Below are 15613 nucleotides of genomic sequence, written 5' to 3' on the forward strand. Positions count from 1 at the left end.
CAGAGAGAGAAGAGAGGAATGGGCATAGCCACGTAAAACAGGTATACTAAAGATATAACTACACACACAGAGAGAGAAGAGAGGAATGGGCATAGCCACGTAAAACAGGTATACTACACACACAGAGAGAGAAGAGAGGTATGGGCATAGCCACGTAAAACAGGTATACTACACACACAGAGAGAGAAGAGAGGTATGGGCATAGCCACGTAAAACAGGTATACTACACACACAGAGAGAGAAGAGAGGAATGGGCATAGCCACGTAAAACGATATACTACAAACAGGTATACTAAAACAGGTATACACACACAGAGAGAGAAGAGAGGAATGGGCATAGCCACGTAAAACAGGTATACTACACACACAGAGAGAAGAGAGGAATGGGCATAGCCACGTAAAACAGGTATACTACACACACAGAGAGAGAAGAGAGGAATGGGCATAGCCACGTAAAACAGGTATACTACACACACAGAGAGAGAAGAGAGGAATGGGCATAGCCACGTAAAACAGGTAAAAAGATATAACTACACACACAGAGAGAAGAGAGGAATGGGCATAGCCACGTAAAACAGGTAAACTACACACACACAGAGAGAAGAGAGAGGAATGGGCATAGCCACGTTAAACAGGTATACTAAAGATATAACAACTACACACACAGAGAGAGAAGAGAGGAATGGGCATAGCCACGTAAAACAGGTAAATACTACACACACAGAGAGAAGAGAGGAATGGGCATAGCCACGTAAAACAGGTATACTACACACACAGAGAGAGAAGAGAGGAATGGGCATAGCCACGTAAAACAGGTATACAACTACACACACACAGAGAGAGAAGAGAGGAATGGGCATAGCCACGTAAAACAGGTATACTACACACACACAGAGAGAAGAGAGGAATGGGCATAGCCACGTAAAACAGGTAAACTACACACACAGAGAGAGAAGAGAGGAATGGGCATAGCCACGTAAAACAGGTATACTAAAATATAACTACTACACACAGAGAGAGAAGAGAGGAATGGGCATAGCCACGTAAAACAGGTATACTACACACACAGAGAGAGAAGAGAGGAATGGGCATAGCCACGTAAAACAGGTATACTACACACACAGAGAGAGAAGAGAGGTATGGGCATAGCCACGTAAAACAGGTATACTACACACAGAGAGAGAAGAGAGGAATGGGCATAGCCACGTAAAACAGGTAAACTACACACACACAGAGAGAAGAGAGGAATGGGCATGGCCACGTAAAACAGGTAAACTACACACACACAGAGAGAGAAGAGAGGAATGGGCATAGCCACGTAAAACAGGTATACTAAAGATATAACAACTACACACACAGAGAGAGAAGAGAGGAATGGGCATAGCCACGTAAAACAGGTAAACTACACACACACAGAGAGAAGAGAGGAATGGGCATAGCCACGTAAAACAAAACAGGTAAACTACACACACACACACAGAGAGAGAAGAGAGGAATGGGCATAGCCACGTAAAACAGGTATACTAAAGATATAACTACACACACAGAGAGAGAAGAGAGGAATGGGCATAGCCACGTAAAACAGGTATACTACACACACAGAGAGAGAAGAGAGGAATGGGCATAGCCACGTAAAACAGGTATACTACACACACAGAGAGAGAAGAGAGGAATGGGCATAGCCACGTAAAACAGGTATACTACACACACAGAGAGAGAAGAGAGGAATGGGCATAGCCACGTAAAACAGGTATACTACACACACAGAGAGAGAAGAGAGGTATGGGCATAGCCACGTAAAACAGGTATACTACACACACAGAGAGAGAAGAGAGGAATGGGCATAGCCACGTAAAACAGGTATACTACACACACAGAGAGAGAAGAGAGGAATGGGCATAGCCACGTAAAACAGGTATACTACACACACAGAGAGAGAAGAGAGGAATGGGCATAGCCACGTAAAACAGGTATACTAAAGATATAACAACTACACACACAGAGAGAGAAGAGAGGAATGGGCATAGCCACGTAAAACAGATATACTAAAGATATAACAACTACACACACACAGAGAGAGAAGAGAGGAATGGGCATAGCCACGTAAAACAGGTATAACACCTACACAGAGAGAGAAGAGAGGAATGGGCATAGCCACGTAAAACAGGTATACTAAAGATATAACTACACACACAGAGAGAGAAGAGAGGAATGGGCATAGCCACGTAAAACAGGTAAACTACACACACAGAGAGAAGAGAGAGGAATGGGCATAGCCACGTTAAACAGGTATACTAAAGATATAACAACTACACACACAGAGAGAGAAGAGAGGAATGGGCATAGCCACGTAAAACAGGTAAACTACACACACACACAGAGAGAAGAGAGGAATGGGCATGGCCACGTAAAACAGGTAAACTACACACACACAGAGAGAGAAGAGAGGAATGGGCATAGCCACGTAAAACAGGTATACTAAAGATATAACAACTACACACACAGAGAGAGAAGAGAGGAATGGGCATAGCCACGTAAAACAGGTAAACTACACACACACAGAGAGAAGAGAGGAATGGGCATGGCCACGTAAAACAGGTAAACTACACACACACAGAGAGAGAAGAGAGGAATGGGCATAGCCACGTAAAACAGGTATACTAAAGATATAACTACACACACAGAGAGAGAAGAGAGGAATGGGCATAGCCACGTAAAACAGGTATACTACACACACAGAGAGAAAGAGAGGTATGGGCATAGCCACGTAAAACAGGTATACTACACACACAGAGAGAAGAGAGGAATGGGCATAGCCACGTAAAACAGGTATACACACACACAGAGAGAGAAGAGAGGAATGGGCATAGCCACGTAAAACAGGTAAACTACACACACACAGAGAGAAGAGAGGAATGGGCATAGCCACGTAAAACAGGTAAACTACACACACACAGAGAGAAGAGAGGTATGGGCATAGCCACGTAAAACAGGTAAACTACACACACACAGAGAGAGAAGAGAGGAATGGGCATAGCCACGTAAAACAGGTATACTAAAGATATAACAACTACACACACAGAGAGAGAAGAGAGGAATGGGCATAGCCACGTAAAACAGGTAAACTACACACACACAGAGAGAAGAGAGGAATGGGCATGGCCACGTAAAACAGGTAAACTACACACACACAGAGAGAGAAGAGAGGAATGGGCATAGCCACGTAAAACAGGTATACTAAAGATATAACTACACACACAGAGAGAGAAGAGAGGAATGGGCATAGCCACGTAAAACAGGTATACTACACACACAGAGAGAGAAGAGAGGTATGGGCATAGCCACGTAAAACAGGTATACTACACACAGAGAGAGAAGAGAGGTATGGGCATAGCCACGTAAAACAGGTATACTACACACACAGAGAGAGAAGAGAGGTATAGGCATAGCCACGTAAAACAGGTATACTACACACACAGAGAGAGAAGAGAGGAATGGGCATAGCCACGTAAAACAGGTATACTACACACACAGAGAGAGAAGAGAGGAATGGGCATAGCCACGTAAAACAGGTATACTAAAGATATAACAACTACACACACAGAGAGAGAAGAGAGGAATGGGCATAGCCACGTAAAACAGATATACTAAAGATATAACAACTACACACACACAGAGAGAGAAGAGAGGAATGGGCATAGCCACGTAAAACAGGTATAACACCTACACAGAGAGAGAAGAGAGGAATGGGCATAGCCACGTAAAACAGGTATACTAAAGATATAACTACACACACAGAGAGAGAAGAGAGGAATGGGCATAGCCACGTAAAACAGGTAAACTACACACACAGAGAGAAGAGAGAGGAATGGGCATAGCCACGTTAAACAGGTATACTAAAGATATAACTACACACACAGAGAGAGAAGAGAGGAATGGGCATAGCCACGTAAAACAGGTATACTAAAGATATAACAACTACACACACAGAGAGAGAAGAGAGGAATGGGCATAGCCACGTAAAACAGGTAAACTACACACACACAGAGAGAAGAGAGGAATGGGCATGGCCACGTAAAACAGGTAAACTACACACACACAGAGAGAGAAGAGAGGAATGGGCATAGCCACGTAAAACAGGTATACTAAAGATATAACTACACACACAGAGAGAGAAGAGAGGAATCGGCATAGCCACGTAAAACAGGTATACTACACACACAGAGAGAGAAGAGAGGAATGGGCATAGCCACGTAAAACAGGTATACTACACACACAGAGAGAGAAGAGAGGTATGGGCATAGCCACGTAAAACAGGTATACTACACACAGAGAGAGAAGAGAGGAATGGGCATAGCCACGTAAAACAGGTATACTAAAGATATAACAACTACACACACAGAGAGAGAAGAGAGGAATGGGCATAGCCACGTAAAACAGATATACTAAAGATATAACAACTACACACACACAGAGAGAGAAGAGAGGAATGGGCATAGCCACGTAAAACAGGTATAACACCTACACAGAGAGAGAAGAGAGGAATGGGCATAGCCACGTAAAACAGGTATACTAAAGATATAACTACACACACAGAGAGAGAAGAGAGGAATGGGCTAGCCACGTAAAACAGGTAAACTACACACACGAGAGAGAAAGAGAGGAATGGGCATAGCCACGTAAAACAGGTATACTAAAGATATAACTACACACACAGAGAGAGAAGAGAGGAATGGGCATAGCCACGTAAAACAGGTATACTAAAGATATAACAACTACACACACAGAGAGAGAAGAGAGGAATGGGCATAGCCACGTAAAACAGGTAAACTACACACACACAGAGAGAAGAGAGGAATGGGCATGGCCAAGTAAAACAGGTAAACTACACACACACAGAGAGAGAAGAGAGGAATGGGCATAGCCACGTAAAACAGATATACTAAAGATATAACAACTACACACACACAGAGAGAGAAGAGAGGAATGGGCATAGCCACGTAAAACAGGTATAACACCTACACAGAGAGAGAAGAGAGGAATGGGCATAGCCACGTAAAACAGATATACTAAAGATATAACAACTACACACACACACACAGAGAGAAGAGAGAGGAATGGGCATAGCCACGTAAAACAGGTATACTAAAGATATAACTACACACACAGAGAGAAGAGAGGAATGGGCATAGCCACGTAAAACAGGTATACTAAAGATATAACTACACACACAGAGAGAGAAGAGAGGAATGGGCATAGCCACGTAAAACAGGTCTACTAAAGATATAACAACTACACACACAGAGAGAGAAGAGAGGAATGGGCATAGCCACGTAAAACAGGTAAACTACACACACAGAGAGAGAAGAGAGGAATGGGCATAGCCACGTAAAACAGGTATACTAAAGATATAACTACACACACAGAGAGAGAAGAGAGGAATGGGCATAGCCACGTAAAACAGGTATACTACACACACAGAGAGAGAAGAGAGGAATGGGCATAGCCACGTAAAACAGGTATACTACACACACAGAGAGAGAAGAGAGGAATGGGCATAGCCACGTAAAACAGGTATACTACACACACAGAGAGAGAAGAGAGGAATGGGCATAGCCACGTAAAACAGGTATACTACACACACAGAGAGAAAAGAGAGGAATGGGCATAGCCACGTAAAACAGGTATACTAAAGATATAACAACTACACACACAGAGAGAGAAGAGAGGAATGGGCATAGCCACGTAAAACAGATATACTAAAGATATAACAACTACACACACACAGAGAGAGAAGAGAGGAATGGGCATAGCCACGTAAAACAGGTATAACACCTACACAGAGAGAGAAGAGAGGAATGGGCATAGCCACGTAAAACAGATATACTAAAGATATAACAACTACACACACACACACACACACACACACACACACACACAGAGAGAGAGAGAGGAATGGGCATAGCCACGTAAAACAGATATACTAAAGATATAACAACTACACACACACACACACACAGAGAGAAGAGAGGAATGGGCATAGCCACGTAAAACAGGTAAACTACACACACAGAGAGAAGAGAGAGGAATGGGCATAGCCACGTAAAACAGGTATACTAAAGATATAACTACACACACAGAGAGAGAAGAGAGGAATGGGCATAGCCACGTAAAACAGGTAAACTACACACACACAGAGAGAAGAGAGGAATGGGCATAGCCACGTAAAACAGGTAAACTACACACACACAGAGAGAGAAGAGAGGAATGGGCATAGCCACGTAAAACAGGTATACTACACACACAGAGAGAGAAGAGAGAAATGGGCATAGCCACGTAAAACAGGTATACCACACACACAGAGAGAGAAGAGAGGTATGGGCATAGCCACGTAAAACAGGTAAACTACACACACAGAGAGAGAAGAGAGGAATGGGCATAGCCACGTAAAACAGGTATACTAAAGATATAACAACTACACACACAGAGAGAGAAAAGAGGAATGGGCATAGCCACGTAAAACAGGTATACTAAAGATATAACAACTACACACACACAGAGAGAAGAGAGGAATGGGCATAGCCACGTAAAACAGGTAAACTACACACACACAGAGAGAAGAGAGGAATGGGCATAGCCACGTAAAACAGGTAAACTACACACACAGAGAGAGAAGAGAGGAATGGGCATAGCCACGTAAAACAGGTATACTACACACACAGAGAGAGAAGAGAGGAATGGGCATAGCCACGTAAAACAGGTAAACTACACACACAGAGAGAGAAGAGAGGAATGGGCATAGCCACGTAAAACAGGTAAACTACACACACACAGAGAGAAGAGAGGAATGGGCATAGCCACGTAAAACAGATATACTAAAGATATAACAACTACACACACACAGAGAGAGAAGAGAGGAATGGGCATAGCCACGTAAAACAGGTATACTACACACACAGAGAGAGAAGAGAGGTATGGGCATAGCCACGTAAAACAGGTAAACTACACACACAGAGAGAGAAGAGAGGAATGGGCATAGCCACGTAAAACAGGTATACTAAAGATATAACAACTACACACACACAGAGAGAAGAGAGGAATGGGCATAGCCACGTAAAACAGGTAAACTACACACACACAGAGAGAAGAGAGGAATGGGCATAGCCACGTAAAACAGGTAAACTACACACACAGAGAGAGAAGAGAGCAATGGGCATAGCCACGTAAAACAGGTATACTAAAGATATAACAACTACACACACAGAGAGAGAGAAGCGAGGAATGGGCATAGCCACGTAAAACAGGTAAACTACACACACAGAGAGAGAAGAGAGGAATGGGCATAGCCACGTAAAACAGGTATACTACACACACACAGAGAGAAGAGAGGAATGGGCATAGCCACGTAAAACAGGTAAACTACACACACACACACAGAGAAGAGAGGAATGGGCATAGCCACGTAAAACAGGTAAACTACACACACACAGAGAGAAGAGAGGAATGGGCATAGCCACGTAAAACAGGTAAACTACACACAGAGAGAGAAGAGAGGAATGGGCATAGCCACGTAAAACAGGTAAACTACACACACAGAGAGAAGAGAGGAATGGGCATAGCCACGTAAAACAGGTAAACTACACACAGAGAGAGAAGAGAGGAATGGGCATAGCCACGTAAAACAGGTAAACTACACACACACAGAGAGAAGAGAGCAATGGGCATAGCCACGTAAAACAGGTAAACTACACACACAGAGAGAGAAGAGAGGAATGGGCATAGCCACGTAAAACAGGTAAACTACACACACACAGAGAGAAGAGAGGAATGGGCATAGCCACGTAAAACAGGTAAACTACACACACTCCCACCTGTAGGTATGCGTTGAGATCTTTTTTCCTCTTCTCCAGGAAGTCTCTGTCCATGTTGTTGAACGTCTTCTTCCCTGGCAGCTTCAGGATCGACATCAAGTTCTCAAACTGGAATATATCAAACACATACATACATACATACATGCCAGGTTCCCAAAATGGAGGTACAACACACATCCATAGAGATGGGTGGAGGGTGCACTTGGACCAAAGTCTGTTTTTAGCATGGGCAGCACCATTGGGGCTTCCACCATTTTGAAGTAGTCAATTGGGTGGGACTTGCTATGGGTCAAGGCAGGATCACATTTCATTTCATCCAGGTAAGCAAAATTCCTTAAGTGCAGGAGGCAGTAAATCACCAACCTTATACCTGTTCAGACTATACGCACTCCAGCACATTAGGTGGTGTTATGCACCTTTTCAGTTTATTTCCAAACTGCCAACGGACTCTTAGAAGTATAACTTTAATACACCTTTAAAATGGAGATGCTGTCACAGACGATGCGATTGCAAGGTATGCCATCTTTCCATATCTATGTACACACCTTAGAAGTCAGAAGGACTTTGTTAAAGGAACCCACATATATTTACCTTTACCTGCTCCGTGATCCTCATGTGGAAGTCGTGAAAGTCAGAGTAGCGGCGGTAGGTTTTCCAGGAGTCCTCGCTGCCGTCGTGGTTACGGCGGCACACGGTGATGGCGTAGAGGGCATAGGTCTTGCCGTGGTCATTACACACCCCTGTAGCACCCAGCAGCCCCAACCCCATACCCAACCCAGCCCCGGGGAGACAAGCATCAGCTACTGATACACAGAGACCAGGGGGAAGAGGAGGCAGGAGAGGGAAGGGAGAAAGGATAAAGAGGAAGCGCACAGACAGAGAAGGGGAATGAGGACAGATGACAAAAAGTAGCAAAGGAATAAGGTGAAGGAAAAAGAGAAGAAATTGTAAAGGTGATGAAATAATGAAAGTGTAAAAAGAAAAGTAGCAGCAACATGAGATGGTAACATGAGTGATACAAGTTGATGGTTAACGTGAGGAGATGAGGTTACAGGTCAAAGGGTGATGGAGAGGGGAGGAGGGGGCTAGTCGGGGGAGTGGTCAGTAGTTCAAAAAGGCACACACACAGTTCTGGCCCTAAAACAAAAGTTACTCGTCGCACCGCTGTAAAATCTTGCCCACCCTGCCCAACCAAAATCAATCAAAAACATGCTTGCTATTGTATCATCCAAGATACATATTCCATGCCATAAATAATGGAACTCACTGGACTGCCGTCTTGTAGTGTTAGGAGACAACACTGCATCTAGGCTTCTTACAGCATCAAGGCATTTTGACAGGGTAACGTTTTTAAGGCCACTACTGTTGTACCCACACATATCTGAATGAAACCACATTAGTAGTCAGTAGACACACATGCAAGTGAGAGAACAATGGTAGTTGGTTAACTTTCAGTAGCACACTAGCTTAAGTCCTCCAACTGTTCTTAAAACACTAGTAAAACTAAATGCATGCTCACATCCCACCACAGACAACACACTCATCTGACTGGATATCACAAGTCTGAATTCAAGTGTGTGAGTACCTGTGTCAGAGATGAAGGCGTGTAGCTGTATATTGTCGTCATGGCAGGAATTCGAAAGGTCATCCAGAGACTGTAAACAGTGGAGAGAAACAACCAATAAGAACCAGAGATACTGTTAATCCCTGTACTAACAGCCAATCACCAGTAGCAATACTGCTACTTCGACAACAGCAAAAGTCAACCATTTCCTAACAGTTGTTAAATCTTAACAACTCTATAGCAGGGTAGCTAACACAACTAGAGGTCCAATAACACCTGTTCTAAAAGACAGTACCGTGACTAGGGCTGGCTGTATTTAATGACTGCACTGAGCGCTGGTGTGTCTCAGGGACTGACGAGGACTTACTAGATTAATGCTTCCTGTTGGAGAACCGTTGAACGATTCTGTAGAGGAAGAGAGAGAAATAGTTCAAGATATAGGACAACAGTTTCTCTTCAAAGTTATGGGGAATGGGTTGAGCCAGAGGTATCAAACTCATTCCATGGAGGGCCGTGTGTCCTGTTAGTTTTGTTATTTATTTTCAATGGGTGCAACTAAGACCTAGACAACCAGGTGAGGGGAGTTCCTAACTAATCAATTGCCTTCATTGATAAAAGGGAGAAGCAAAAGCCCGCAGACACTCGGCCCTCCTCTCACCCCTGGGTTAGGGTTAAACTATGCTTACAACGCACAGACATAGACAGACCGTACTAACCTCCATCTCCGTCATCTGATCCTCTATAAGACGGTTCTTTGAGCATGTCCAGTTCAGCTAACATCCTGATGTAGAGGGGACTCTGTCTGAACGACGGGTAGTACCTCTCATCACGAAGCATCATGTCATACACCTGCAACACACACACCAGAACACATGGGAATAGTTTATTTGGATCCACAACAACACATTGAGTGCAAAGGTCTCAAATATGCTTGCTAGCTGTTACAGTCTCAGACAGTTGATAACCTTTTCATCAGACTAACAAAAACACACTTTTCTCTGGATCTCGTCGAATATCTCTGGCGTGGGGTCTCCTTCCTTCTGTAGCTTCTCTCTTAGTTTGACTACAGACACCTCATCTACTTGCACCCTGGGGGACGCCTGGAGAGAGAGAGAGGGGAAGAGGGAGAAAGGGAGAAAGAGAGAAAAAGGTGGACAAAAGTTTAAGAAAATGTGTGGGTTTGTGCGCGTGTTGCGAAAGTGTATGTGTATGTCGTGAAAGCGTGTGTGTTACCTTATCAGACAGGTACTGTTCATAGACCCCTACTGCTGCAGCCTTCAGCAGTCCTTGAGTGGAACCTCCCTTCTTTCCATCCTTCTGCCATCCCTCCATCACCTCTAGTTGTTGCTGGGCTGTTACTCTGTAGCCCTCCACTGTCAGCCAGAAGAACAGCTCTGCCTGGGCCCCAGCCGCCTGCATGTAGTCTACAGAAGAGGGTAGAGGTCAAGGGTTAGAGGTAAGGGGTGAGGATATTCCTATGTAGCCCTCCACTGTCAGGCACACACATGCCTTCACACACATAGTTTGTTTGCTGTTGTATGTGCTTTTCCAGGGTCTTCTGTCTGTCTGTGTTTTTTCCCCAACCCACGTCCCTACCGGAGACCATTTGACTCTTGGAGGCACTTATTGTAAATAAGAATTTGTTCTTAACTGACTTTCCTGGTTGGACACTGTGTTAACAAACCTCCAAACGAGCTTCAATGCCACACAACACTCCTTCCGTGGCCTCCAACTCCTCTTAAAACATTAGTAAAACTAAGTGCATGCTCTTCAACCGATAGCTGCCCGCACCCGCCCGCCTAGCATCATTACTCTGGACAGTTCTGACTTAGAAAATGTGGACTACTACAAATACCTAGGTGTCTGGTTAGACTGTAAACTCTCCTTCAAGAATCATATTAATTAAGCATCTCCAATCCAAAATTAAATCTAGAATCATATTTCGCAACAAAGCCTCCTTCACTAATTCTGCCAAACATATCCTCGTAAAACGGACTATCCTACCGATCCTTGACTTCGGCGATGTCATTTACAAAATAGCCTCCAACACTCTACTCAGTGGATGCAGTCTATCACAGTGCCATCTGTTTTGTCACCAAAGCCCCATATACTACCCACCATTGCGACCTGTATGCTCTCGTTGGCTGGTCCTCGCTACATATTCGTCGCCAAACCAACTGGATCCAGGTCATCTATAAGTCTTTGCTAGGTGAATCCCCGCCTTATCTCAGCTCACTGGTCACCATAACAACACCCACCCGTAGCAGGCGCTCCAGCAGGTATATCTCACTGGTCATCCCCAAATCCAACACCCATTTGGCCGCCTTTCCTTACAGTTCTCTGTTGCCAATAACTGGAACGAATTGCAAAAATCACTGAAGCTGGAGTCTTATATCTCCCTCACTAACTTCAAGCGTCGGCTGTCAGAGCAGCTTACCGATCTATAAATAGCCCATCTATAAATAGCCCATCTAACCAACTACCTACCTCATCCTCATACTTAAAAAAAAAATATTATAATAATAAATTCTGCTCTTTTGCACACCAGTATTTCTACATCCTCATCTGCACATCTGTCACTACAGTGTTAATTTGCTAAATTGTAATTACTTCGCCACTATGGCCTATTTATTGCCTTTCCTCCATTTGCACACACTGTATATAGACTATTGACTGTATGTTTGTTTATTCTATGTTGTTTGTGTCCCACTGCTTTGCTTCATCTTGGCCAGGTCGCAGTTGTAAATGAGAACCTGTTCTCAACAGGCCTACCTTGTTAAATAAAGGTGAAATTTAAAAAAATGAAAGGTTAAATAAAATATAAAAACAACTTGGCTTGCATGTTGTGTGTGTGGTACAGTACAAACCCATAAAGAATTGCAAGGCGATGTTGTGAACAAGGACGTGTTCCAGTGGGATGATGCACAGCTTGCCCAAATTAGCTGCTAGTTTCAGAGTATCCACTTCCTACAGCAGTGATAGAGAGGTGGAGATAAGGAGAGATAGAAAGCGTGAGAAAGAGGTTTAGTAAGTGTGTGTCAAACTCATTTTCACTGTTCATCAAACTCTCCATAATACCCCATGTCTGACCTTCCCTGACTGTAGCCTCTGTATCCTGGTCTCACAGACCTTCTTCACAAACAACAGACTGTTGATCTGATTCTTTATAACATTGATATCTGAGAGAGGGAGAGAAAGAGGGAAGAAATGGGATGGAGGGAGATGAGGAGAGTGGAATGAGAGATTAATAAATATATTTTGGGGGGATTGTATGTATAAACTCAGCAACAAAAAAACATCCTCTTACTGTCAACTGTGTTAATTTCAGTAAACTTAACATGTGTAGATATTTGTATGAATATACCAAGATTCAACAACTGAGACAAAAACTGAAGAAGCTCCACAGACTAACAGAAATTGAATAATGTGTCCTTGAACAAAGGAGGGGTCAAAAGTAAAAAGTAACAGTCAGTATCTGGTGTGGCCACCAGCTGCATTAAGTACTGCAGTGCATATCCTCCTCACGGACTGCAACAGATTTGCCCGTGCTTGCTGTGAGATGTTACACCACTCTTCCACCAAGGCACCTGCAAGTTCCCAAACATTTCTGGGGGACTGGCCCTAGCCCTCACCATCCGATCCAACAGGTCCCAGACGTGCTCAATGAGATTGAGATCCGGGCTCGTCGCTGGCCATGGCAGAACACTGACATTCCTGTCTTGCAGGAAATCACGCACAGAACGAGCAGTATGGCTGGTGGCATTGTCATGCTGTAGGGTCATGTCAGGATGACCCTGCAGGAAGGGTACCACATGAGGAAGGAGGATGTCTTCCCTGTAACGCACAGCGTTGAGATTGCCTGCAATGACGACAAGCTCAGTCCGATGATGCTGTGACACACCACCTCAAACCATGACGGACCCTCCACCTCCAAATCGATCCCACTCCAGAGTACAGGCCTCAGTGTAACGCTCATTCCTTCAACGATAAACGCAAATCCGACCATCACCACTGGTGATAAAAAAAACGCGACTCGTCAGTAAAGAGCACTTTTTGCCAGTCCTGTCTGGTCCAGCGACGGTGGTTTTGTGCCCAAAGGCAACGTTGTTGCCACTGATATCTGGTGAGGACCTGTCTTACAACAGGCCTACAAGCCCTCAGTCCAGCCTCTCTCAGCCTATTGCGTACAGTCTGAGCACTGATGGAGGGATTGTGCGTTCCTGGTGTAACTCGGGCAGTTGTTGTTACCATCCTGTACTTGTCCCGCAGGTGTGATGCTCAAATTTACTGATCCTGTGCAGGTGTTGTTACACGTGGTCTGCCACTGCGAGGACGATCAGCTGTCCATCCTGTCTCCTTGTAGCGCCGTCTTAGGCATCTCACAGTACGGACATTGCAATTTATTGCCCTGGCCACATCTGCAGTCCTCATGCCTCCTTGCAGCATGCCTAAGGCACGTTCACGCAGATGAGCAGGGACCCTTGGCATCTTTCTTTTGGTGTTTTTCAGAGTCAGTACAAAGGCCTCTTCAGTGTCCTAAGTTTTCATATCTGTCCTTAATTGCCTTCCGTCTGTAAGCTGCCAGTGTCTTAACAACTGTTCCACAGGTGCATGTTCATTAATTGTTTATGGTTCATTGAACAAACATGGGAAAGTGTTTAAACCCTTTACAATGAAGATCTGTGAAGTTATTTTGATTTTTATGAATTTTCTTTGAAAGACAGGGTCCTGAAAAAGGGACATTTCTTTTTTTGCTGAGTTTACTTCATGGTAAAAGTGTGGCGTCATGCATGTCTGTGTGTGTGTGTGTGTGTGTGTGTGTGTGTGTGTGTGTACCATCTCCTGCGGTGTCCAGTGATCGTAGGTACTGTAGTTCCTCCAGGGCCTTGTCTTTAACAGCCTCCAGCTCAGACACTTTGTCTGTCAGCTTCAAGATGTTCATAAACGCCTCGTAGTTACAGCTAGAGTCCCGGATCTACACACATACACGCGTTTATATAACATTTATATCAGTTGTATTGATAAAAGTTATTGATCTCTACTAACCTTCTACAACTGGTTGATGAAGTGGTAATATTGATAAAAGATTCCAATAACGATATTGATTATCAACGTGATTACTGATACTGACCATCCAGATAACAAACTGGTTGATGTAATCAGGATCACTCAGCTGGTTGACCAGAGGAAGGAGAACGCCTCGCGCCAGAATCTCCTGGGACATGGACACAATCAAATTACATCACATAAAATATTACTTCATGCCATTTAGTAGACGGCTTTTATCCACTTACATCATTATCTATGCACGCATGAATGTATGGGTGGCCCCAGCGGGTATCGAACGCGCAACCCTTGGTGTTGCAAGCGCCATGCTCTACTGAGTGAGCCACTCAGGACCACACATCACACTCAATTTCATGTTGGTGTTTGTGTCACAGTGTGAGTGTGTGCTTGTCTTGTGCATGTCTGCTTTTGTGTGTGTGCGTGTCTGCTTTTGTGTGTGTGTCTCACCCTGAGGAAGTATCTCATGTTCTTGTTGTGGAAGTCTCCAGGAGGTAGTAAAAGGTAGAGCAGCACCTCACACAAGTCCCTCAGGAACCCTGACACAGAGACACACACAGAGACGTCAGCACCTCACAGAAGTCCCTCAGGAACCCTGACACAGAGACACACACAGAGACGTCAGCACCTCACAGAAGTCCCTCAGGAACCCTGACACAGAGACACACACAGAGACGTCAGCACCTCACAGAAGTCCCTCAGGAACCCTGACACAGAGACACACACAGAGACGTCAGCACCTCACACAAGTCCCTCAGGAACCCTGACACAGAGACGTCAGTACCTGAATGTCAACATTATGATGTACACCGAGTATACCAAACATTAGGAACACCTTCCTAATATTGAGTTGCACCCCCCTTTGCCCTCAGAACAGACTCAATTTGTCGGGTATGGATTCTACAAGGGGTTGAAAATATTCCACAGGGATGCTGGCCCATATTGACTCCAATGCTTCCCACAGCGTGTCAAGTTGGCTGGATGTCCTTTGGGTGGTGGACCATTCTTGATACACGCGGGAAATGGTTGAGCATGAAAAACAAACCAGTGTGCCTGGCACCTACTACCAGACCCCGTTCAAAGGCACTTACATATTTTGTCTTGCTCATTCACC

General features: G+C 44.4%; 1 protein-coding gene across 3 annotated transcripts in view; it reads right to left on the bottom strand.

Moving 5' to 3' along the window:
- snx13 (sorting nexin 13) overlaps positions 1-15613 on the bottom strand; it is a 59267-nt gene that overhangs the window by 28179 nt on the left and 15475 nt on the right. The window contains exons 8-19 of one of the 3 annotated variants that reach the window (XM_065017895.1): positions 14950-15038; positions 14567-14650; positions 14272-14410; positions 12526-12614; positions 12303-12402; positions 10669-10859; positions 10428-10535; positions 10152-10284; positions 9803-9840; positions 9457-9526; positions 8469-8674; positions 7872-7979 (exon numbers count right to left, since the gene is read on the bottom strand). In XM_065017895.1, the coding sequence (XP_064873967.1) occupies positions 7872-7979; positions 8469-8674; positions 9457-9526; positions 9803-9840; positions 10152-10284; positions 10428-10535; positions 10669-10859; positions 12303-12402; positions 12526-12614; positions 14272-14410; positions 14567-14650; positions 14950-15038 (1355 nt within the window). Of the gene's footprint in view, positions 1-7871; positions 7980-8462; positions 8675-9456; positions 9527-9802; positions 9841-10151; positions 10285-10427; positions 10536-10668; positions 10860-12302; positions 12403-12525; positions 12615-14271; positions 14411-14566; positions 14651-14949; positions 15039-15613 lie in introns of all 3 variants that reach the window. The other 2 variants (XM_065017894.1, XM_065017896.1) reach the window with 2 other exon arrangements.

This window comes from Oncorhynchus nerka, linkage group LG4, assembly GCF_034236695.1.
Source record: "Oncorhynchus nerka isolate Pitt River linkage group LG4, Oner_Uvic_2.0, whole genome shotgun sequence".
Classification (NCBI taxonomy): domain Eukaryota; kingdom Metazoa; phylum Chordata; class Actinopteri; order Salmoniformes; family Salmonidae; genus Oncorhynchus; species Oncorhynchus nerka.